General features: G+C 34.6%; 1 protein-coding gene across 6 annotated transcripts in view; it reads left to right on the plus strand.

The window, feature by feature from the left end:
* Positions 1–27,363, plus strand: part of PARP8 (poly(ADP-ribose) polymerase family member 8) — a 189,947-nt gene that overhangs the window by 135,995 nt on the left and 26,589 nt on the right. For 5 of the 6 annotated variants that reach the window (XM_004380448.2, XM_023734967.1, XM_004380449.2 and 2 more), the window contains 6 exons: positions 4,048–4,114; positions 5,879–6,004; positions 6,571–7,141; positions 8,554–8,604; positions 8,707–8,802; positions 23,484–23,576. In XM_004380448.2, coding sequence (XP_004380505.1) covers positions 4,048–4,114; positions 5,879–6,004; positions 6,571–7,141; positions 8,554–8,604; positions 8,707–8,802; positions 23,484–23,576 — 1,004 coding nt within the window. The remainder of the gene's footprint in view (positions 1–4,047; positions 4,115–5,878; positions 6,005–6,570; positions 7,142–8,553; positions 8,605–8,706; positions 8,803–23,483; positions 23,577–27,363) is intronic. The other variant, XM_023734966.1, reaches the window with a different exon arrangement.

The raw sequence follows: 27,363 nt of genomic DNA on the forward strand, positions 1-27,363 counted from the left end.
CCTGTCACATAGGGTTGCTGTGCATCGAAATTTACTCAACAACAATTGACATCTAACAACAACAACCTTTTGCTTATCTGTAACTTCCCATTCCAACAGTGGGAAATCTGCCACCCACCATCCATTTACTTAGTTATTCAATTCCAGTATAGCCGTATTAGAATTGTTAACCAGTACCCCTATGGGTACTTTATCAACTAGAGTAGTGCTTATACACCGTATATTTTGCCTTATAGTCTTGCAGATTCCACTCATTTCCACTCACACTTCGGTCAGCACCTATTTTCTATGCCCTCTTCAGTAAGGTTGTTTCATATTGGCAATATAGTTAGATTGTTTGGTCACATTCTGCATTCTAATCTGGTATCCTTTGATCACCTAAATGGTTTTGTAAAACTTTTGTATACATGAAGGATCACTCTTTGTGTTTTAACTTTTATATGAGAATTTTTTTTTTCAACTTTCTATCTGGAAACCTTCCCAAATTACCTTTTTTATTTGTTCCAATAGTTTTGTTTTTAATTTGATTTCCTCATGTTGACTACATATACAGTCACGTCATTTTCAAATTTTTTTTAAATCCTTGCCTTGCAATAATCCTTTCTTTTGTTGTATGCTTCATATTACTGTCTAGATTCCATAGCAATATTAAATATGCAATATTACTAGTATAGTGGGCATCTTTGTCTTTATCCAGACTAATGGGATTAATTTTAGTGTCTTCCCACTAGGTATAATGTTGACTGTTTAAAATAGCTGTACTTTATTGGGTTTAGGAAGTATCCTTCTGTTCCTAGTTACACAAATAATAATTTTAACTTGTTGGGGTATTGAATTCTATCAAATGATTATTTTCCGATGAGATGCTTGACTGTGCTTAGGTATTTTTATCAAGATTGTTCTAGTTTCATAGTGCCGGCTTTTCTTTTTCTTTTTTCATGCTCAGGAATATACCGTGCAATACGACTTTTATTACTTGAATTTTGAGATATTTTTGGAGATAATGTTTTGCTAGTTCTTTCAATATATTCTAAAATTCTGGATCATTCAGATTTTATACTACTAATTGAGTCAATATTTATAATTTTATTTTGAGAAAATTTATCATTTTTATAAAATATTAACATTTATTTTCTAGTCATTCCTAGTATGATTAAGTTTTGTGTTTTGTGTTATTTATTGGAATTAGGTTATATATTCTGAATAAAGGATTGTATGTGTTATATATCTATATGCCTGTCTGTGTGTGTCTACCTACCTACCTTACCCATCCATCCAGCCATCTGTCCACCCATCCGTCCATCCATCTATCCACCCATCCATCCATCTTCTTCTAGTCAATACTTTCTGCTTCTTCTAGTGCATTTTGATTTTTCTACATTTTTCAGCCAGGCTTTTGCCTCCATACTTCTATGTCTACCTGTGAAGAAACTGTGTCTTCTTGAATCTTCTTAAAGAGAGCAAGATGTGTCCTAATATTGTTGTCTCTTTCTCATAAAATAATTCTCGGAGATATAGCCTGCCTCTTTGGTTTTCAAGATATTAGAACTTTTTATTCATTTTATGAGTCTCTATAGCCCTGGGTTTGGGGCTGATGGGATTGGAGTGATGCTCACTCTATTCCTTACTGTCTGTATAATAATTAGGGTGTTAGTAAGAAAGGAACTGATTGTTTGGTGGTAATAACACCAGTTTTTCTTGGCTGATGGAGTTTTTTGCATTCCAGGGTAATGGTCAACAGAGGGAGTGAGGCACATATCATATTGGTTTACAGTGTAGGGTATATGTGGCATGAGCGTGTCTTATTAACAATGCAGTCTTTAATTATCTGCTATTCCAACTGTTAACTATGCTCTTGCTAGTGCCATCATTTCATTTGTGTACTAGCTTTCATTCCCTTTCGTCTATTAAGATACCATTCCAGCAAGTCTCCCTCTCCTTCCTATACTATTCAAGTCTCTGTCTCGTGAATGATTCCCATCAGTAAACAAATATTTCTCTCGTCTTTAAAAAAACCACAAAAAACCTCTTTGACTGTTCAGTTACAACCCTAATACTCTGCTTTTCTTGATTGTTAACTTTCTTGACTAAAATGGTCTCTATTAGCTTAATCTGTTTTCTTTCCTCTTCTCTCCTGTGAATCAATGTTAGTCAGATTTAGACCCATCATTTCACCAACACTGTTCTTGTCAGTATCACCAGTGACTTTAGTATTGCTAAATGACCCCATGGTCAATTTTGAGTCCTCATCTTAATTGACCTAGCAGCATTTGATAACAGTTGTTTATCCCTCCTTGAAAAACTTCTGTGAATTTGTGTCCTGATTAGCCACATGCTAGTTTTCTCCCATCCTCCTGGCCAATTCCTGTTCAGCCTTCTTTGTTGAGCCTCTGAATGCTAGAAGACTCAGGTGCTAGAAAACTTCTCTCCTCCATCTACCCTCATTAAGTTGTTTGTTTTTTGTCCAGCCTTGTGTGTTTAAATACGTATGTGCTGGTTATTCTGAATTTGTATCTTTAGCACATTACTCTCGCTTGAATGCCGGGATACTGGACTTCTCTATCCAACTCAAATTTAAGATATCCAAAGTCAAATAGCTTATCTTCCTCAACTTGCCAAACCTGCTTCTCCTGCAGTCTTTTACATCCTAAGAATTGATACGTTCGTCCTTCTAGTTGCTCAGGCCAAAATTCTTGGATTCTATCTTGACTCTTTTCTCTTGCATTTCAAATCCAATCCATCAGCAAACCTGCCACCTCTAACAGAGTAGGAATCCAAAATATTTACCACCTCCACTGATCCAAGCTACCATATATTTTGTCTCAATTATTGTAATAACTTCCTGACTGACCTTTCTGTTTCTATCCTTGTCCTTTCACTAAGAGATCATCCTACACTTTCTGGTCCATGATTCTTCTCTGATCTATATCCTAATAGCACTGCACATCAGCCACACTAGTTGGCTTGCTGTTCCTAGAAGATTTAAGCCTGTTTCCTCTGGCTGGACCACTTTTCTTCCAGATGTCCACATGCCTGTCTCCTTCAAATCTTTCAGATCTTTGCTCACATATCATCTTCACAATGAGTTTTTCCTATTCATCCCATCTAATGTTGAAGCCTGTGTCCATAGAACTAGCAATTTCCATACACTTTCCCTTCTTTTTTTTTCTCCAGAGCCTTTATCACTTTCTGGCATTCCCTATATTTTCTTATCTGTTTTTGTTTGTCTCCTCTCACTGGACTACAGACTTCAGGGAGGCAGGGATATTTGAGCATTTAAAAAAAAATTTTTAGTTGTTCTTATATATAATGCTTGGCACGATGGGCACTCAATAAATTCTCTTTAATTCAGTGAATAAATAATGAGTGACTTTTTAGAGAGAAGTTGTTGCTAATTTTATAAGCATCATAATTATTTAAAGAAATGCATATACCTGGTTAAAAAAAAAAAAAAAAGGAATCATGTAAGAGGGTATGCAGTAGAAAGTAAATCTCCTGTGCCTTACCCTCATCCTGCATTGTTTTTTCCTAATAAAGGTATATGTCTATACAACATATGTGTCTTTCCCACTTAAAAATTAGTGTACATACTGTTCTATACATTGTTATTCACACTTTATATATTTTGAAGATCATTATCAATATATAATGATGGAGAATTATCTCCAAAATATATATATTAAGTATAGATAGCAGTGTGTAGGACTGTGTGTATGCTCTTTTTAAGTGTATGTATATATACATTAGAAACCCTGGTGGCGTAGTGGTTAAGAGCTACGGCTGCTAACCAAAAGGTTGGCAGTTTGAATCCACCAGGCACTCTTTGGAAACCCCATGGGACAGTTCTACTCTGTCCTACAGAGTTTCTATGAGTCAGAATCAATGCGATGGCAATGGGTTTGGTTTTTTTTGTTTTTATTAATACATTTTACACACACACACACATATGTATTCATTAATATACACACTTATTACTTCTGTCTTTCTACTGGCTGGCAGTCCAGTTTCGACTCAATATTTTGACTTTGATTTTTTTTTCCTTTGCAGTGCCCACTGTAGATGTCTTTCAGATCTCCACAAAAGAGCGATTTGGATTGGGACATCAGCTGAAAAAGTAAGTTTTCTGGAGAATAAAAAATAAATTCCTATTAAAGACAACTGAGTTCTCATTTTGCTGCTTATTCTTTTAACATTTCTAAGAGTTGTTTTGAAGTGAGCACCTCAGGAGACGAATTCATCATGATGTTAAGAGGAAATCATCATAAATAATTTAGGTAGCAGAGCTAACCTTCAGAACTGGGCCAGCTTCCTTCTTTTTGCCACCTCAGACCTATTCTCCTCCCTCTACCACACAGCACCCTGCCTAGGGAGGCTGACCTGTGTGGACACAGCCTCTTGTGTCTTTGTATTTAATTTGGCCAAAGTTAGGGAGGAAGGAGAGCGAGATGTGAGTATTTATTGTCCTGCTTTTCTCACTATGAGGTCATACTGGCTCACCAGCCCTTCAACTGAAGCCCACTGGGATGCTCCAGGCTGCAGCCTTTACAGGACTTTCTCTGTTGCTGGGTTCTCTTAACATTCTCTCTGCTTATTTCTTATGGCCTGGAGGTGGTAACAGTTTAGCAGCCACTGGCCCTGGGTTACTGCATGATCCTTGTTTGGATCCTGAATAATATAATGACTCTTTTTAACTTTCATAAATTAACTTCTTCAAAATATAGTGTATGTAATTAATTTAAATAGGTAGCTACATTCTTTATCTAATATATCATTATTAGTACGTACAATGCCGTGTTTATATAGTCATTAGCCTTTTGGCAAACTTTGATATTTTTAATAGACCTGAACTAGAAATACATGAAAATGGCTTTTGAGTATCAGGAAAAGATATGAATGAAGCTTTTGCATATTGCTCCATAAACTTCCACAAAGACTTTGCGATAACTTTTTCCATTGTTCAATTTTAGTTTGCTTTGTTTTCTGATTTTTAGGTCTTTTTTACATAACAATCTATTTTTTAAAGGCAGAGAACACCACTAGAGCCAGATACAATGTCAGCAAAACAAAATTACATCTTAGAGGGGAGAGAGAAGTGATAAATTACAGACAGAAGGATTCATTAACTTTCAGCTTTTTCTAAGATAAAATTATCACTGGCGTGATCTAAGGAAAAGACCTTTGGGGTTCATCTCCAATGTTTTGTTGCAAATCCAGAGTGATATGTGATTTTCCCTGAATAAGATGCCGTCCACACTGTCCCCTTTGGTGACCTTCCACACAAAAGGAATGTGGCTTCTTCTTTAGACACAGAGTCTGGATGGTCTTGACCTTTCATAACAAGGCATACAACTTACCCCAGTTGAACTGACTTTTACAACGTAGGGATGTACTTCAGTTAGCTGTGGTCAAAATATAAACTTGATAGATACTTATCAAAATATTGGCTTTAAGAATTAGTACTCATGGAGAATTCCTGAAAGATTATTCTTTCTTCTGAATATGCAAATTTTACATTTATCAAGAGAGATCATCAGATAATTGAATACTTAAAAGCATGCTCAGGCCCTTCGTTATGATGCTGTCCATATGTTCGCTTTAATTTTAATGAACTTTAATTTGGCATCTGCATTGACCTTTATTGAGCAATGTTCTAAGAGAAAACACTTTGAAACTAGTTATTGCACTTACTAAATAGGTAACTTTCTACATGATGCCCTCCTACATATGAAAACATCTTGTATGATTTTAAATTGGCATCAGACTGATTACTACATGTTTATTTTCCTTGTATAAATGCATTGTCTACATAATAAGTACAGAATTTTTTTTTTTAAATTACGCTGGAACCATGATAACAGAATTATCTTTGGATTGACAGAATCATGCAGACATTTGTTACACAGCAGTGGAAACAGAGCAAAGAAAAATCCAATTGCCTGCACAATAAGAAGCTGTCAGAGAAGAAAGTGAAGTCTCCCCTGCATTTATTTTCTACCTTGCGCAGGTAGGTAACAGGTGACTTAATCATTGTCTTACTAAATGCTGAGCATGTGATATTCCATTTTTACTCAGTTCAGAGCATTCTTCTATATTCTTGGCATCTGTTTAGAAAGGTCTAAGTTACATGTATTCTGTTGCTGCAGATGACTAGTTCTGTACATAAAAACATAGACACTGTTATATATGTCTAGAATTTTCATTTCCTTAACATGGGTTAAATTTACTAAAATTATATTCTCTTTGTTTTCTAATCACATAGAACTCTCCCAACCAAAAATAGTTCCATACAGGGATTTGGGATATGTGTCAAGTCAGTTCTGTAGGAGGGGGGAAAATCCCTTGGAACAGTTTTTTGTTTTGTTTTGTTTTGTCATGGAAAATATAATTTACCTTTGATTTCAGTTTTAGCTGGTTAGACTATATTAAAATGAGTTGGCAAAATATTTATAGCAGTCTCTCCAGACTTCGCCAGATCCAGTGTTTTGCAAAGAGCTAAGTTTGGGCCTGATGAGAGTTCTCAATGGTCCATTATACTCATATTTGCCTTGTATTAATTGTTCATTTTTGAAGGTCGCCAAGTTATCCTCCCCCTGGTTGTGGTAAAGGCAAATGCAAACTGAAATCTGAGCAAGATGGAATCTCCAAAACGCACAAGCTGTTGCGGAGGACTTGTTCCAGCACCGTCAAGACCGATGACGTGTGCGCCACAAAGTCACACAGGACCTTTGGGCGCTCCCTGTCCAGCGATCCCAGGGCTGAGCAGGCGATGACGACAATTAAATCGCACAAACTCTTGAACCGCCCCTGCCCTGCAACCGTTAAGCAAGAGGACTGCCTCACTCTAAAGTCGCATAAACTATTGACTAGATCTTGTTCTGGTGATCCGCGATGTGAGCACAACACCAGCCTGAAGCCCCACAAACTGTTAAGCAGGTCTTACTCCAGTAATCTCAGAATGGAAGAATTATACGGACTGAAGAATCACAAGTTGCTCAGCAAGTCTTACTCCAGTGCTCCCAAGTCATCCAAAACAGAGCTTTTCAAGGAACCTAACTCAGAGGGCAGGAGGCTCTCTCTTACCTCAGGGCTTATTGGTATCTTAACACCATCTTCATCTTCATCTTCATCTTCCCAGCCTGCTGTGCGTAAACATTTTCATCTTGGGTTCTTAATTAAATATTACCTAAAGTGCAGTAGACTTCTTCGTAAGATATGGTAGAGATATGGTAGAGAAAAGAAACGAGATTGTTTTTCTACTTGTTGATTTTTTTTTTTGAATATTGTTTTGCATGCCAGACATTTGCAACTGATACTGAAATGTTAGTTTTGGTTGTAAAAAAATAAGTATAGCTACTGATTTGAGGTCTTGCAGAAAATGCTGTTGTAGTAATGAATGTGGCTAAAAAGGAAAGGAAGACAAGTAGATTTACAAAGCCTTTCCTTTTAAGCAAGCATATAATTGTAATGTTTTATTATATAGGTTTCTCTAATCTCTGGTTTTCTTACTGAGTAGTGGAGGACAGGTTTGCCTTATGATTAAATTAGGAGTAATCTCCTTCCTGTGATATATAAGAAGAGGATTTTGCTCATGAACATGGTTACTTGTAGAGAGAAGCAACATTTACAGCCATATACCAGAACCTCACTTAAAGCAATTATTAGTATCCACTTTATACTAAAGTCACTTTATAGATGAAGAAGCAGATCTTAGGCATATCATTTACGTATTCAAAATAGTTTAGATAAAAAAGTTTTTGTTTGCTTTTACTAAAAATGTAATTGGGGGATATTTAGTGCTAATCATTAATATGGATACACCCAGCAATAAATATTGAAAAAAATAATGAGAAGATAACTTTTCAGAAAGTTGTGTTACTCTTGTATAGATTTATTTCTAAAATTAAGTTGTAAATTATACTGTACAATTTTATTTCTTTTAAGAAAATTTATTTGAGTGTGCTGATAATTTTAAGCGGACATCCACCCATGAAGCCCGTTTCTTTTCAAAACTAAGCTTTATGAACATGGAGAAAATAATGTAGAAGAATTACATACTGAAAATTTTCCCATGAGAGTTTCAGATTTTCTGCAAAAGCAAGTGTCATAATTACCTCCTATATGGGTAGGAATAATACATAGTTTAGTGTTGTACCACTTTCAGTGGCTATCTAATATTTCCATGGAGGAAGAATTGTATCTAATTGTAAAATATGATTGAAATACTGTAAATGAAGAGCCTGCTGAATTTGACAATGAGAAATAGAAGAAACACATTTGTTGTGATCATGTAAAGATGCCAGTCAGTTTTACTAGAAGATTAGACACTAAGAAAGCTATTCATTTAGTTTAGACAAAGATTGAAATGCAAAGAGTATTTCAATAGAGTAAGTAAAGAAATCCTAAAATCTTGATAATCAGTGACTTAATTCATATTACATAGGATCTTAGAAAGATCACGCCTGTATTCACTGTTCCAAAAAGTGAAAGGCCGTAATTCATATTTTTTCCCAATTAAAAAAAAGGTATTTTGTTCTTTTAATTTGCTTTTTATAGCCAAATGGTGCAAAATGCATTCCAGTACGAGACCACGGCTTCCTAGTGCAGGTATGAACAAAGACTTCATCCATTATAAAAATATTGTAATCCTTAGTATATTTTTTTGATTATTAACTCCACCTAATTGTTTTTCTTTATTGTTGCCTTCAGACAATTGAGTTTGCTGAACAGCGTATCCCTGTATTGAATGAATACTGTGTGGTTTGTGATGAGCCACACGTGTTTCAAAATGGACCCATGCTTAGGGTAAGTTCTCATTGGTAGAATGCCACAGCTGATTTACAATATAAAAGCAAAGGTTTAAGAAATAAAAATAAGTAAGTAAAAGAAAAAAATTAGTACTTCCTATTGAGCAAATTAGTTCATACACTAAGTGACATAATTTTGACACATACAAATAAGTATTATTTCTGAAGGGTTCTGTCAAACAGCAAGTGGTACTAGGGAAATGTGTCTTATTGTATTTTTCAGAGAGAGAGAGAGATAGATAGACATATGTAGCATTGTAAACAATGTTTCTTCAAAACCCCATAATTTACGATGATTAATATAGACGGAATAGCCCTATGCAAGGAGCCCGTGTAGCACAGTAGTTAAAGCACTCAGCTGCCAACCAAAAGGTCGACAGTTTGAACCTATCAGCTGCTCTGAGGGAGAAAGGTATGGCAGTCTGCTTCTGTAAAGATTACAGTCTTAGAAACCCTATGGGGCAGTTCTGCTCTGTCCTACAGGGTCGCAGTGAGTTGGAATCAACTCAGTGGCTACAGGTTTTCTTTTTTATTTTTTAATTTGTTTTATATATATATAACACAAAATTTGCCATTTTAACCATATTTATAACAAACTTTTATTGTACTTTAGATGAAGGTTTACAGAGCAAAGTCGTTTCTCATTAAACAGTTAGTACACATATTGTTTTGTGACATTGGTTGCCAACCCCATGACGTGTCAATACTCTCCCCTTCTCAGCCTTGGATTTCCTGTCTCCCCCTGCCTTCTTGGCCTTGCCCGTGGGCTGGTGCGCCCAGTTAGTCTCGTTTTATGGGCCTGTTTTTTTCTTTTCTTTTTTTTTACGGCCATGTGCCAATTAGCAGAGAGATACAGAGTGACATATGTAGAATCAGATCAAAGATTCCTCAAAATGCCAACTCACATCTAAAGTGAGAATAGCAGCACAACTGGAAGAACGTAATTGATGTCACTGAACTGTGCATGTGGAAATTTTGAAATGGTGTATCTTTGGCTATGTATATTTTCACCAAAAAAAAAAAAAGAAGGTTGAGAAGAGAGAGTGTTGACATGTCATGGGGTTGTTAACCAATGTCATAAAACAATATGTGTACTGACTGTTTTATGAGAAACTATATGTTCTGTAAACCTTCACCTAAAGTACAATAAAAAAGAAAAAAAAAAAATGCCAACTCATTAACACATTCAAAGCATTATCCAGGGAGTATAGAAGAATCAATATGCACACAAGCAATTGGGAAGAAGTACTGAATTTCAAAATTTTTTGCAATATTTTATTGAAATAAAGTTCATATAACATAAAATTCACCATTTTAAAATGCACAATTCAGTGTTTACTGGTATATTCACAATGTTGTGTAACCATCACCACTGTTTAATTCCAGAACTTTTCCATCACCCCAAAAAAGAAACCCTGTACCCATTAGCAGCCACTCCTAATTTCTGCTTCCTTCACTCTATGACAAGCACTAGTATATTTCTGTCTTTATAGATTTGCCTGGACATTTCATTTAAATGCAGTCATACAATATGTGATCTTTTGTGTTTGTTTTTTTCACTTAGTATAATGTTTTCAAGGTTCATCCATGTTGTAGCATGTATCAGTGCTTTATTTTTTTATTGCTGAATAATATTCCATTATATGGCTATGCCACATTTTATTTATCCATTCATTATATGGTGGACATTTGGGTTGTTTCCACTCTTTAGCTATTGCAAATCATGTTGCTACTAACATTATTGCTGTTTGTTGCTGTCAAGTCGTCTATGACTCACTGAAACCCCATGCAGAACAGAATAAAATGTCTCCTGGTCCTGCACCGTCTTCATGATCATTGGTATGTTCGGGTCTGTTGTTACGGCCACTGTGTATTTTGAGTGCCTTCCAACCTAGGGGCTTATCTTCTAGCATTATATCTGAAAAAATTCTGTTGCAATCCATAGGGTTTTTATTGGCTAATTTTCAGAAGTAGATCACCAGGCCTTTCTTCCTAGTCTGGAAGCTCTGACAAAATCTGTCCACTATGTATTCAATTTTCTTAATAATTGTAGGCCCATTCAAATGATCTCTTTCATATTGGGTGAAATGTAACAGTTTGTGCTTTTTATGGAATTTTTCTGTTTTCTCTCAGGTGTCAATTTATGTAATCAGAGTTGTTTCTAGTATTCCCTCATTAGCCTTTCGATGTCTGCAAAGTCTATAGTAATAGCCTTATTTTCATTCTTCATATGAAAACTGGGAGACATCAGAATTCTCTTTTTTCTGTCAGTTCTGCTAGATATTGTTGATTTTATTAATCTTTTTTAAAAAGAGGCTCTTGTTTCATTGATTTTTTTCTATTATTTTTCTCTTTAAGTTACTGATTTTTTTTTCTACTCATTATTGAAAGTGAGGTGTTGAAGTCTCCAGCTGTTATTGAATTTTCTGTTTCTTCCTTCAGTTCTGTCAGTATTTTCTTCTTGTATTTTGGGTATCTGTTGTTAGGTGCATATATGTTTATAATTACTATATCTTCTTGATGTTTTGACATTATGTAACGTCCTTCTTTGTCTCTAATAACAATTTTTATCTTAAAGGTTTTTGTCTGATATTAGTATAGCTACTCCAGTTCTCTATTAGTGCTTGGAATATCTTTTCCCATGCTTTTACTTTCAAGCTGTTTCTGTCTTTGACTCTAAAGTGGGTTTTTGTAGACAGAAAATAGTTGTATCAAGTTCTTTTATCCATTTTGCCAAGCTCTGCATTTACTACTGGAGAGTTTAATCTATTTACATTTAACATAATTGCTGATAAAGAAAGACCTATTTCTGGCATTTTGCTGTTCATTCTCTTATCTCTTATTTGATTTTGTTTCTCCGTTACTGTCTTCTCTTGTGTTGAATATTGTCTAGTGTGCCCTTTTAAGCCCCTTGTTGTTTCTTTTACTATTTACTTTTGAGTTGTTTCCTTAGTGGTTGCCCTGGAGATTATAATTAACTTTGTAATTTGTAACAGTCTGTTTCAGGAACTCTGGTAGCACAGTGGTTAAGAGCTATGGCTGCTAACCAAAAGGTCAGCAGTTAAAATCCACCAGCCGCTCCATGGAAACCCTATGGGGCACTTCTACTCTGTCCTGTAGGGTTGCTATGAGTTGGAATCAACAGCAATGAGTTTGGTTTGGTTTTTGGATTAATTCAGATAAATACCAACTCAGTTTAAATAATATAGAAAAACTTTGTTTCTATATAGCTCTGTTCATCCTCCTTCTTCCCCCGTTCATGCTGTTCTTACCAAAAATTACATCTTTATACACTGTGTGCCCATCAACACAGATTTATAATTATTGCATTATGTGGTGTCTTTTAAACCAGATAGGGAAAAAAAAGGAGTTAAAAACAAAAAATACATCTTTAATGTCTTTTATATTTGCCTATGTAGTTACCTTTACTAGTGTTCTTTATATCTTGGTGTATATCTTGGTGTATATCTTGAGTTAGTATCTAGTGTTCTTCATCTTAGCCTGAAGGACTCCTCCCTTCATCATTGCTTGTAGGATAACTCTGCTAGTGAACAGCTCTCTCAGGTTTTATCTGGAAACACCTTAATTTGCTTTTCATTTTTTGAAGAATAATTTTACTGGATGTGGAATTCTTGGTTGAAATTTTTTCCTCCTTTAAGCCCTTTGACTATATCATTCCACGTCTTCTGGCCTCCATGCCTCTGTAGAGAAATCAGTTGATAATCTTATTAACAGTCTCTTGTACATGATGATTTACTTCTCTCTTACTGCTCTCAAGATTTATTCTTTGCTTTCAGCTTTGGACAATTTAGTTATGAAATATCTACATATGGAATTCTTTGAGTTTATCCTACTTGGAGTTCATTGTGCTTCTTATGTGTGTAGTTTAAAAATTTTTGTCATATTTTGGATGTTTTAGCAATTACTCTTTCAAATATTCTTTCTGCCCCTTTCTCTCCGCTCATCTGGAACTTTGATTATGTGTATGTTGGGATGCTCAGTGGTATGGCACAGGTCTCTTAGGCTTAGCTCATTTTTCTTCACTTTGTTTTCTTTCTGTTTCTCAGACTGAATAACCTCCATTGTCTGTCTTCAAGTTCACTAGTTCTTTCTTCTACCTGTTCGAATCTGCTATGAAGACCCTCTAGTGAATTTTAATTATTTTTAAAATTTCAGTTATACTGTTCAGAATGTTTGGTTTCTTTTTATAATTTCTTTTTGTTGGTATACTTTATTCAGTGAGACATTGTTTTCATAGTTTCCTTTAGTTATTTAAACATGGTTTCCCTTAGCTCTTTGAACATATGTAAAATAGTAGATTTAAAGTTTGTGTCTAGTAAGTCTAATGTGCTTTTACTCAGGAACAGTTGCCATTGGTTGCTTTTCGTCTGTGTATCAGCCATTCTTGTTTCTTTACATGCTTCATAATTTTTTGTTGAAACTTGATGTTTTGAAGACAATAATGTGGCAGCTCTGGGAATTAGATTCTCTTCTCTTCCCAGGATTTGTTACTGATGCTACTTGTTGTGGTTGTTCTTTGTTTAGTGACTTTTCTAAACTAATTCTGTAAAGTCTGAATTCATTGTTGAGTGTGGACACTGAACTTTCTGTTTAATTATCAGTCAGCTAATTATTGGACAGACTTTCCTACAACAGCAAAAACCAAAAAATCTCCCAGTATTTTCCAAGGGACTTTGTGTGCGTGTTGGAGTATGCCTTTATACTCAGCCAGGCAGTTTACAATTCTGCCTTTACCTTTATTTCCTGCTTGCACAGAGACTCAGGGCCAGCCAGTGGTCTTTCCTGAGCATGTCCACAATCCTGCGCATACACATAGCCTTCTAGATTATCAGGAATATATTGGAGTGTTGCATAGCTTTTATGGCCATCTCACTCCCCAGCCTTTCCTCACAGGCTTTTTGGTAAGTGTGTTGTTTGCCTCAACTGTTATCCATTGCCTCAAGCTGCAGCGACTAAAATATTTGCTTGTGAATGGTTTAATGCCCCTGGTGTTGGCTTGAGCACTGGGGGAGAGCTCTAAGACAGTTTTGAGCTTGTCTTCCAGGGAGCCACTAGACAAATGAAATAATGACAGTTTATTGTGAATGAGATCCATTATTCTTCCTCTGGTACTTGAAATGCAGGCTGTTATTTTCAAGGCTACCACTGAGCTTGGGGGTGGGGGATGGGATTAGGGTAATTTAAAGTGTCAAAAATCTCACAGTTCTTACTGAGATCCATCTGTTTTTCCTGAAGCTCCCTGGGTTGCTGCAAGCTTTTGGTTAATTTCCAGAATTCAAAAAAAGTTGATTCTGACAGTTTTTTCCAGTTTTGTCATGGCTTTCATGGAGAGGCGGAATTTCCAGGTTCTTTAATCTGCAGTGTTTGCTAACTTCACTCATAAATTCAAAGTTTTAAACAAGCAGTGCATTTTACCATACCTGCATGCTTGTTAAAAAATCCACTTTTTGAATCTGAGAAAAAATAAAATGTAGATAAATAAGAAGTTAGTAATTGAATTAATATCTGTTATAGTTAACAGGTGAAAGGAGATTACTGAATGCTGTGTGCCAGGCCCTGTACAAGATATTTTGCATATTGCTTACTTATTTGATTTTCACAAAACCCTTGTGGTTTAGGTACTTTGGCTCCCTTGGTGCAAAGAAAGATAATAAGCAGAGGTTAAGCAATTTGTTCAACACCAGCCAGTTAGTATGAGTAGAAGATGGGCTTTGAACTTCATTCTGTTTGATTTTAAAACTCTGCATCATAAATGCATATTGAAGGCTTAATAAATATAAAGCACCATGCTAGATTCTGTGCTACATTTTTTTAATATAATTTAGTTTGCCCATAGGAACATATGTGTGAAAAATAAATCACAAAGCTTTTAGGTAATGGTTTGGAAAAAAGTAGAAGCTATATGATATGTATTCCCATTTGGGATTTGCCGTAATTATTCAACATAATATACACATTGTTATAGAGTGAGAAAGGTAAATTTTATTTATAAAATATTTTTACCAAGGACTTTAATTAATCATATTTTCAGGCTTAGTGAGATCATATGTTTATTTTTTTAATTCTTGAAAAATGAAATCGAAAGATTCAACATTGTTATATCTCTAACGCTTTGTTCAAGGAGTGTTGGCAGAATTTTCTTATTGCAAAAACTTTCCCAAAGAGACTACAAGAATGCATGAATTTGTCTTTTATACAGAATGTATTGGGTTAGATCTGGAAATTTGTTATTTTTTAGATCTTTAAATATCAACAGAAGCACACCTAAGAGGAACTTGGTATAGAATATTTATACTTGTCTCTAATGAAAGTGTAATACTTTCATTCAAATTAAGGAAATATAATTAGGGCAATAATTTTTTGTTTTGGGAGGTTTTTTTGTTCAAAAAATGTAACATTTCATTTTGTGTTATTCCAGTGCAGATATTCGACAACAGATCTAAGTGGTGCTGTAGATTTTCTGTAGCAATATACATCTTTTAATTCTACATCTTCATTTTATTTTCTTGAAAAACTCCGGTTCCTTTTTATTTTTGTGAGACCATTGTAAACAAGCATGAAAGAGCAAGAAGAAATTGTGCTTAGTGCCACTCAAAAAATTTTGAAAGGGAAAATTTTATTAAAACTTTTTTTGTATATCAAGGTTTATACTTTAAAAAATATGTGTAAGAGCCATTTTATGAACATAATTATCTATCAGGTGTTTTGATATATTTGTTTTGTTTAAAGGAACATATGTGAAAAATAGATTTGCAGCCCATATGCTATATTTTCATCAGTTAACTTCTCTCTGAAAAAGAGGTATTTTTTATTCTGAAATCCAAACTAACTAAATCAACATTTTTTATTAAATATTTGTGCAAACTTTGCTATTTGATACTTGGAAATGTGTAGTTATGATAAGAATGGGGAAATCCTTTGGTCTTCTCAACTTAACCCGTTTAGAGGTGCATTTTTACTTTGTTAATGTTTATCTGTTGATCTTAAAACTGCCAGTTGCTTGATTCATGACAATGCCATTTTCATTGCAGAAAATAATAATAGTGTTATCAATAGGAAAAACTTTTTGAGTGTCTTTTATGTGACTAGAACATGTTCTCAGTGTTTTGCACGGATTATGACATTTAATCCTCATAATGAACCTGTGGGGTAAGGGACTGTTATTATCCCACTTTACAGACAAGAAAAACAGTAAGATGTTCAAAGTCACACTGCTAGTAAGTGATAGTGACAGCATTCAAACCGTGACAGAACGGCATCAGAACCTGAGTTCTAAGCCATAATACTGCTCTTCACTCACAACTTGAATGGAGTACAGTCCATTAATTTGATTTTTATTCAATGTCTAGAAATTTACTGACACATTGTTGGGAGCTCACTCTTTGTAGTTTAAAGGCTGGCAATTCATTTCTTTAATAAGTGATAAAAAATATCATAATTGCTAGTAGGATTTTCTTTGCTTTACTCCAAATTTTATTTGACTTTATCTCTATCATTCCCCATCAATGAAATTTGCTGTCTTTTTCTAGAAGTCAAAGTGCTTTTATGAACAAGACAGAAAACAACATATTCTAAATAAATATATAGTAGCTGGTTGTCCGATAGTTTTGTGTTGGTGGGATTCATACTGATATCTAAGGAAATCTGAAAGCTTCGTTTGGTTTCTTAAATAGTAACATAAGTGACAAATGAAATCAAATCAGGAAATGAAAATCAAAGAAGCTTTCCAAGTTCAAAAGTAAGAGGTAAACAGAATTGCCTCTTGATTATGTTGAGCAGATGTTTTCACCTAAGTCAAACAGACTTATATTTTTATGTCTCATATTTACATTGTAGTATGTTTTACTGTAATTTTAATAGTAATATATGAAAATGTTATTAGAAATTTCTTATGGTGCATTAATCATGAAGCTGATTCATTGACCATTTATTCAGCCCATGTGACATGGTACAAAGTGTAATAAATCTCAGAGATATAAAGAGGAGATAAATTATAACCCAATTCGTGATTAAATACGTTAGGTAAAACTCGGTTTCTGTAGAATTTTGTGTCTAATTTTTTTTCACTTTTGTTAGATCCTTTTATCTCCAAATTCAGATTGCTTCCTTTTTTTTCTCTTTTCTCCAAGCCTGATTGCTTTTTAAATGACGGAACTCCACTTTTATCCCAGTTTCCCACAAGTTCTAAAACTTTAGTCTCCATTTTCACTGTTATGTCACTTAGAGATCTGGGTGTGCATGTCACATGCGGGACACTAAGTTATGTATTTATTTAGAAACATCTTAAAGGTTCTATTTTCTGTTTTGTTTACAGAGTTTATAAATGTTACTCTGAGGTTTGAGTCCTGACGCGTAACACTTTGAATCTGCATAAAAGTCACATTAACATCAGGGGATTGTGCAGAGTCCCAGATTTTTAGTTTGGAGATGCAGTTTGGTTTGTCATCAGAAAACCAAACCAAAACCAAATAAGTGGTTCACTACATATTATAATCTGTTAGAGTGTACATGCAGGATACTGTTTTAGAGATGCTTTTAAAATATTTATTGTATCTTCATCAGGTGTTTTTGGAAAGCAAGAAAACAAAGGATTTATTGCCCAAAATGCCACGGTTTTATCAGCCTCTAAGTTCCTGGTGCCCTTGTTGTTTTGTTATACTTAACTTAAATACCCCAAACTTGATTCAGTGCAGTTTGTCTTCTTTGTAATCCTGCACGTGAGCTTCTGGAGAAAACCCCAAGGCTGTGTGGATTAGTGTCCCTAATAAGTAGGAACTTCAGTTGTCACTGATAGTTGGCAATCATCCAGTGAGTCCCTGGTTAGTAGACTTTCCCATTCCCCACATCAGCATATGCCAGAAAAATTACGACCTCTTTCTCTTCTCCTTCCTTGTGAAAATGTCCTAGGTTACTTGCTCTGAGTGGATTGATCAAGCCTGAGATTCTAGTCCAGTGGTTTCCAAATATTTCTGCACATCTTTACCACCAGCTTAGAATAATACACCCTTACCTACTGAAGGAGAATTAACTGAGACCCCCAAGAATCTGTATATTTTTCTGTACCCAGCCTTACCGTGAGCCTAAGACAAATGTTTGTAGCTAAGATTCTCATTTCTGAGTGAAACTAACAGCGCCTCATTAAAGTTTGTTCATAGTTTAAGGCATTCCCATGAAAAAATTCATGAGAAACGGGGGATGAGGGTATACTTGTGTGTCTTAGTTTCTTAGTTTGCTAGTGCTGCTATAACAGAAATACCACAGTGGGTGGCTACAAACGAATGTATTTTCTCACAATTTAGGAGGCTAGAATTCAGGGTGTCGGCTCTAAGTGAAGGGTTTTTCTCTGTTGACTCTGGGAGAAGGTCCTTGTCACTTTTCAGCTTCTGTTTCTGGGTTCTTTGGTGATCTTCATGTATTCTTTGGTGATCTTCATATGGTATATATCTTCCCCTCCCTTTGTGCTTCTTTATTTTGTGCCTGATCTGCTCTTTTATATCTCAAAAAGTGATTGTTTTAAGACACACCATACCTGATGTTAATGGACTCATTAACATAAGAGAGAGATCCAAACTATTCCCAGATGGGATTATATCTACTTGTATAGTGGTTAAGTTTTACAGCACATGTTTTTTGGGGACACAATTAAATCTATAACACTGAGATATCCCACTTCACTTTCCAAAAAGTAAAATCACCAGTCTTCTTGTATTTAGGTTTAACTTTAATATTTGAAGAATAAATGAAAAGCATGACTTATGTTTCCCCTCCCCAAAGTCATGGAAGTTCAGATTTCAAGTTCTGAAATACAGGCTGAGTGTTTAAAATTAATAATTATGCCAAAGCATTTTAGTCCCAAAATAAGGTTGTCTTTTTTTTATATTCAGAGTAGAAATTGGTTTTAATGCTCAAATAGCATCTTTGGTTGTTTGAGACAGTTGTGTTGAGGCCTCATCAAACTTGATCCTATCTTACTGCAGATCCTGGTATTGATCCCACGGTGATTCCTGTGTCTTCATTGACAGTAAACCATCCCCGACACTTGAATGTGTCTCTCTTCCAAACCACAAAAGAACCATTGGTTATAAAACAGGAATCACAGAGAATTAGAGGCTTGTGGGTTTGTAGTTCTAGTAAATACTCGTGTGTGTGTGTGTGTATATATATAATTATTCTCAGATCTTTTGATACCAGTTTTTAAATCAAGAATGTATATTTACATTGCTTATTTCTTTTTTAGCAAGAAAGATTTTAGCAATAAATTAAGAGTTGTTAAACTTACATCATGAAAATAAAAGTACATATTATGCTTCAAAGCAAGTTACATATTTAAATTTTTTTTTAATTTTTATTAAATGTTTATTTTCGTATGTACACATTGGGTTAAAGCAAGTTGTTGAGGCAACTTACTCAGGTTTGAAGGAGCTCTGGTGGCGCAGTGGTTAAGCTCTTAGCTACTAACCAGAGGGTCAGTGGTTCAAACCAACCAGCCACTCCATGGTAGAAAGATGTGGTAGTCTGTTTCTGTAAAGAAAACAGCACTGTCTACCTCAAAAAGAGATTTTATAAACTTATCTCACTTGGTCCCCTTATTAACTTGAGTTGATGTTTTTATTCCCGTTTTACAAATAGGAAAACTGAACACACATGTGCTCCAACTGAAACAAGCTCCACTTTTACCTGTTGAACTTGCAATGAAATATTTTGTTTAAGAAGAAAGATCATAGCAAAAAAAAGCTTGAAAACCAATAACCTACACCATCCTTGTCTCTTTGTGTAAATACATAGTTAAATTCTCTAAGTCGTGTTATTTCTATTTTCATTAGGAGGTAATTTGTATTCATTGAATACACAACAGTTTCTAAAATGCAGTTAGGTTCCAAAATATTGTTTAGGGCTTAAAAACATTTTTGAAGCATGTTTCTGTTGCTCATATTTAAATTGATTTGAATCAAATAAAAATAAAAGTGTATTTAACTTAGCTTAAAAATTTCTAAAATAAATATTATCTTCAGGACATACAAAGTTTCCTTGTTTTTAAGTGATGCATAGTAAATAATGTATTGCAAATATATTGTGTGTATGTAATGGCAAGAGGGGCTTCACATGGATTTACCATCTTAATATAGAGATTAGTTGCTTGAAGGCAAATGTGGATATTTAAAATAATATAATATTGAGAATTCTCAAATCTCAAGAATTTGAATACAAATTCAAACAGTAATGGATTTATTGTAAACTCACCATGAATTAATGAATAATTTACACACTTTGTTATACTTAAGTATACATAATTTGTATTAAAGTATGTATAATAAAACATATCATTAATGTTTATTCTGGTAATAGCTATTAAAATGATTATGCTATATTTTGAATTGATGCTAGAATTCTGTGTAATAACATAACAATAGAAGAATTTGTTGATGCCAGAGGTGGGCTGGGAGTTCAGGGTAGGAAAGGGCTAGTCAATAATATAATACTTAAACTGTTCATTAAGGAGGAGTGTTTCAGTTAGCCTTCCTTGAGAAGGATTTCCCTTCTGTGAGCAGTGAGACATCTAATCTTGATCACCTAATATAATTTGGTAACATTCATCTAGAGTGTCATCTTGTGTTGACATTTTGAACTTCTCTCAAATAAAATGTGAATAAATAAAGGGGAAGGGGACTAGTAGTGGCTGTATGCTTCTGAACGGTCAGTCTTGAAGACCCTATGGAGCAGTTCTACACACATGGGGTCACTATGAGTTGGAATTGACTCAAGGGCAACTAACAAGTCTACACAAACTAGTTCAAATTACCTCAAAATTAAACTGATTTAGTCTCTGAATATTCTCTTAACTTTCTAATAAAAACAAAAGGAAGATAAAGACTTCGCTAGCATTTCCTTAGTATGATGTTATTATGGTATATAAATTAATCACATCTCATCTATACTTGTTACTTTCTTTTTAAAGAAGGGAAGATAAGATTTTTATAAGAATGTAATGTGTACTTCTTATTTTTCAGTATTATGGCAAAACTTTTTTTCCAAAAGGAAGGTTTTGTAGTATACCTTATTTCCTTCTTCAAACAGTTATAGTAACAGGATACTTCTATATATCAGCTTCATTGAAGTATGAGAGGAAGGACCACTTTTGAACCAAAGAAATGCAAGAAAGAAAAAAAGTGTTCATAAAGGAATCAAGTCATAGCTTTATCATTAGGAATGTAGGTTTACTATGTAAAATAATAGGTAAGTTGGAAAGTCAGTGTGTTTTAGAGATTTAAAGGTTAGAATTTACAGGTATGAGAGGGGATGAAACAGAAATGCAGAAGAAAGTATTATGGAAAGCACTGAAATTTTGCTTATTTTTCTCCTGAAATAGAGAATTGAGAGGTCTGGGTGAAATTGCTAAAAGTCTTTTGAGACAAAGTCAGGTACGTAAATACCTAGAATTAGGGACAAAGTATGCTAATGGAGGTGTGTAAGAATAACTATCTATTGCATTTTTTCTTAAGTCTTTGAAAATTTTTCTATATTAATTTTTTATAAACTTTCCAAACTAGTGTAGTGGAATATTTTATTTCATTTTATTTCCATTATTTAAAGCAAGAACTTGGTACTGAAAACATAATATCTATTGGTATATTCCCTAGAGTGAATGCGTATATGTGTGTGTGTATATACATAACATGTTTGCATGCTCACAAAGTAATCATAGTTGATTGTCCAAATAGAAGTTCAAATAGAAACCATCCTTAAAGAAAAAAAAACAAACCCATTGCAGTCGAGTCGATTTCAACTCATAGCGACCTTATAGGACAGAGTAGCACTGCCCCATATAGTTTCCAGGGAGCGTGTGGTGGATTCCAACTGCCAACCTCTTGGTTAGCAGCCATAGCACTTAACCACTATACCACCAGGGTTTCCATCCCTTGTATGTTTTTTGACAGGACTGTTATTAAAAACAAAGTACCTTCTATGTCAGTGTTTACTTCCTCAGTGAACTTTAGGTAGCCTGTGCATGAATAAATTCTTACCACCCTTTATTATTTCCAAGATTAATCTTCTTGCATTCTTGTTTCTATATGGGTTCACTATATGAGATAGTGCATATAAAGTGACCAATATAGTGTTTCACACTATAGTATATGTGCAATAAATGATTGCCATTATTATTGCAGAACATATTATGCTCTAGGACCCAGAAAATGAACAAAAATCCAATCCAGTGTCACTGGAAAAGTTGAGGGTACAATGTATATATATATGCACATAGATGCACACAGAAAATGGAAGATGATTATATGTAGATTAAGCACTCAAATAAAAGTAGAAATTGAACAGTCTTCTCTAAGTATACCTAAACATATATGTGTATATATATATGTGTGGATGTGTGTAACTATATATATGCATAATACATGTGTATATATTTATATATGTGTGTGTGTGTGTGTGTGTGTATGTGCATATGTTTTTATCAGCATGCATAGCTTGAGTCTAGATCGACTTTCTTCAGTTAATTTACTCTCACAAGTAGTTTTCCTGAAATTGGAATCAAATTGTACTTTTAAGACTGACAAAGGAAATATATCAATCCATTTTTCTAAAATTCTTTTTGGGAAAAGTCAACCAGAAATCTTTGTGTTTGATCAGGCTGTATGTCCATGAAGGATGTTCACAATAGGTCCATACTTCCCCACTGGTTAAGCAGTAGACCAGGTCGTCCTCTGAAATGAGTGAGCATAGTAGCCGTGGCACTAACAAATGCCTTTTGTCTGCTGTGCGGAGCAGCACCATGGATTGCATCATGCTGCCAGGCTTCATCAGCTACCTAATGCAATGTAACTCAAGAGATAAGATAAATCAAATGGATGACACCATATTAGATTTGAAAGATGAGACCTCTTCCAAAGCAATTGCAGAGTGTATATTTCAGTGCTGTTGACTTCAGGAGGTTATTGAAGTCAAAAGTTTTTGCAACAAAACCAATCATTCAAGAGCTAGCTAGCAAGTAAGCACAGTCATGCTATTTCTTCCAAAGAAAATTACCTAGGAAAAAGGGGGAAAAATTTTTTTTTTGGTTTATTTGTTTTATACAGCTTTTGTGTTTAACCTTATATTTTATTATTGCACCAGCTTGGATCTTTGTCTTTTTCAGGAGAGATGGACTTTCCTGTTTAAGGACATTTTTTTCTCTTGCTAAATCATTCTGATTGCAAGCGCATTCAACTAATCGACATGCATAATTTCTTTTTGATTTGTGACTCTATGTTAGTAAATTACTCCTTACTATATGAATATTTGGACCTTGGTGGCACAGTGGTTTAGAGCTCGGCTGCTAACCAAAAGGTCGGCAGTTCAAATCCACCAGGCGCTCCTTGGAAACTCTATGGGGCAGTTCTACTCTGTCCTGCAGGGTTGCTATAATTCACAATCAACTCAACAGCAATACGTTTTTCTTTTTATTTTATATGAATATTTATTTATTAGAATATTAGTGACAGAGTCTTTACTAGTTATAAATTTAACTTTTACTAAAATGGCATGCTTTTCTTTTTGCTTTAACACTAAAATCTCATACTTTCTATTTATTATGTGGAATGTCATAAATTTAATTTAGGAATTGAGAGATGGGAAAAATATGGTTACTAATTCCCTTTTGTTTTGTAGCCTACCGTATGTGAACGAGAGCTGTGTGTATTTGCTTTCCAAACTTTGGGAGTAATGAATGAAGCTGCTGATGAAATAGCAACTGGGGCTCAGGTAGTGACACATGATACTAATTATTTCTTATTTTGATTTGAAAAATGTGTTCCAGTTCACTAATCTTCTCTCTGCTATTCTTTTGGGCAATTTTTGACAACCTGCTGTTAAGTTAAAAAGCAGACTAGCATTTGATATTTTTTAGATGTAAACTAAATTTTGCTCTATTTATCTAATGTGTGGTTTGTCAAGAGGAGAGATTAAACCAGCTTTCTCTTGTTTAAAACAATTGTTATTCTTTCTTGTATGGTGAACTTAAATTATTGAAACATTTGCACATGCTTTGTGTAAAATTTATTGTACATTTGTAAACTTATGTTGCCATAAATTGGAAGCCAATTTATTTTAAACACTTAGGTGGTAAGATAATGGACAGAACCTATAATAAAGAGAACATTCAATTTAGAATAACAGTATTTATGACATAAAGGACAGTATAAAAAGAAACAAATAACTTGGAAGTAGAGAAACAGTCTATGTTTTTGGAAAGGAAAAATGGAAAGATGCCATAATTTATTTATGTAATTCCTGTCAAAATTTCAGTTAATTTTTTTTATTTATGAAACATGAACAAACTACAGATTCATCTATAAGAATAAACCAGATAAAATTTCAAAGAAAATTCTACCAAAGAATGTTAATTAAGGAAGATTAGACCAACCATATACAAGAACATGTAGCACTATAATATTTTAATAAAATACAGTACTGGCAAAAGAGTAGAACGGCAGGTCAATGATCATGCTCAAAATGGATCAAATTGTGAATAAAATTAATATATGATGAAAAGGCATCACATCAATTCATTAAAAAAAAGAATTCTGTATGAAGTGAGGTGAGAACAAATGACTTGCTTCATGGGGGAAAAAATCACGTTAGCTCTTTACCTTACCAATGTGTACAAAAAATATTCCAAATGAACTAAAGAATATTTTATAAAAAGTATAAAAATTAAAAATAAAAATAGTGATAAATTTATGCAGTTATAAGAAATCATAAAGGAAAATATAAACAGATTTGTGGCCATAAGTACTTTACATTTTTTACTTGAAAAAATAGTGAACATTAATATCTCTAGAGTTTATTTTGAAACAATTATCTAAAGACCTCATAAAAATTCAGAGGAAAACCAGAATAGATTGAGGAAGTGAACACACAGTTCACAAAAATGGATGTATAGTTAGTAAAGAAACATGAGAAAATGTTCTGCCTCACCAAAATTCAAAAGGATGCTAAATATAAAAGGACTTACCAATTTCTCAATTATAAAATTTACAAAGATGGTTGGGAAAAATAATTTTGCAACACACGTAGGTTATTTTTTCAGCAGATATTGAATGCCTACAATATAATCGGTGTTAACACTAGATGAAGGTGAACTAAAGCAAACCAAACTCATTACCATCAGGTTGATTCTAACTCACAGCAACTCTGTATGACAGAGTAGAACTGCCCCATAGTGTTTCCAAGGCTGTAAATCTTAACAGAAGCAGACCACCACAACTTTCTTCCCCCAGAGCACTTTAACCACTGTGCCACCAGGGCTCCTAGATGAAGGTACCATGGTTAATTAATATAGACATTCCTAGCTGTCTATATCCCCTAACCCAGTTATTTCACTGATTGAGTAAACTATGTTGCATCCACTTGATGAAATATTAAGGACAATATTTGTGATACATAGTGAATTATAAATGAAAAATAATTTATAGTAGAACATTGCTTACGTGATTAACAGTGGAAATAAAATAGTTTCACGATTAAATAAATTTTGAAAATACTGCCTGGTATTGCCCCCTAAGAAAACATATATTTACATGTATATTTTTAATGTATATGTAGACACGTGTATCAGTTTAGAGCGGGAAGATGAACTCCTCAGGTTGGAAGGCACTCAAAGTACTACTGAGGACGACCTGCCTCCTCAAAGTATTGTCAACCTTAATGACGTGGATGGAGTCAAGCTTTTGCGACCTTCGTTTGTTGATGTGGCACAGCTCAAAATGAGAAGAAACGGTTGCAAACATCCATTAATGATGGGAATGTGGAATATACGAAGTATGAATCTAGGAAAATTGGAAGTCGTCAAAAATGAAGTGGAACACGTAAAGATTGATATCCTAGACATTAGTGAGTTGAAATGGACTGGTATCGGCCATTTTAAATTCGGCAATCATATGGTCTACTATGTTGGCAATGACAAATTGAATAGGAATCGCATTGCATTCATCGTCAAAAAGAACATTTCAAGATCTATCCTGAAGTACAATGCTGCCAGTGATAGGATAATATCCATATGCCTACAAGGAAGACCAGTTAATATGACTATTATTCAAATTTATGCATCAACCACTAATGCTAAAGATGAGGAAATTGAAGATTTTTACCAACTTCTGCAGTCTGAAATTGATGAAACTTGCAATCATGATGCATTGATAATTACTGGTGATTGGAATGCAAAAGTTAGAAACAAAGAAGAAGGATTGGTAGTTGGAAAACATGGCCTTGGTGATAGAAACGACGCTGGAGATCACATGGTGGAATTTTGCAAGCCCAATGGCTTCTTCGTTGCAAATACCTTTTTTCACCAACCTATGACGACTGTACACATAAACCTCACCAGACAGAATACACAGGAATCAAATTGGCTACATCTGTGGAAGGAGATAATGGAAAAGTTCAATATCATCAGTCAGAACAAGACCAGAGGCCCACGGGAAAAGATCATCAATTGCTCATATGAAGTTCAAGTTGAAGCTGAAGAAAATTAGAGCAAGTCTACTAGAGTATATCCCACCTGAATTTAGAGACCATCTCAGGAATAGATTTGACTCATTAAGCACTAATGAGTGACGACCTTATGAGTTGTGGAGTGATATCAGGGACATCATTCATGAAGAAAGCAAGAAGTCATTAAAAAGACAGGAAAGAAAGAAAGGTACAAAATGGATGTCAGAAGAAACTCTGAAACTTGCTCTTGAAAGTCGAGTAGCTAAAGCAAAAGGAAGAAACGATGAAGTAAAAGCTGAACTGAAGACGTTAATGGGCAGCTCAAGAAGACAAAGTAAAATAACAAAATGTGCAAAGACCTAGAGTTAGAAAACCAGAAGGGAAGAATACGCTCGGCATTTCTCAAGCTGAAAGAACTGGAGGAAAAATTCAAGCCTCAAGTTGCAGTAGTGAAGGATTCTATGGGGAAAATATAAACGACATAGGAAGTATCAAAAGAAGATGGAAGGAATATACAGAGTCACTGTACAAAAAAGAGTTGGTTGATGGTCAGCCATTTCAGGAGGTAGCACGTGATCAAGAGTTGATGGTATTGAAGGAAGAAGTCCAGAATGCACTGAAGGCATTGGTGAAAAACAAGTCTTCAGGAATTGACAGAATACCAATTCAGATGTTTCAACAAACAGATGCAGTCAGTGCTAGAAGTGCTCACTAGTCTATGCCAAGAAATTTGGAAGAAGCTACTGGCCAACCGGCTGGAAGAGATCCATATTTGTACCCCATTCCACAGAAAGGTGATCCAGCAGAATGCAGAAATTATCAAACAGTATCATTAATATCACACACAGGTAATATTTTGCTGAAGATCATTCAAAGCGGTGGCAGCACTACATCGACAGGGAACTACCAGAAATTTAATCAGATTCAGAAGAGGATGTGGAATGAGGGATATCATTGCTGATGTCAGATGGATCTTGGCTGAAAGCAGAGAATACCAGAAGGATGTTTACCTGTGTTTTATTGAATATGCGAAGGCATTTGACTGTGTGGATCATAA

The sequence above is a fragment of the Trichechus manatus genome, unplaced genomic scaffold (assembly GCF_000243295.1).
Source record: "Trichechus manatus latirostris isolate Lorelei unplaced genomic scaffold, TriManLat1.0 scaffold00074, whole genome shotgun sequence".
In the NCBI taxonomy this organism is placed as follows: Eukaryota; Metazoa; Chordata; class Mammalia; order Sirenia; family Trichechidae; genus Trichechus; species Trichechus manatus.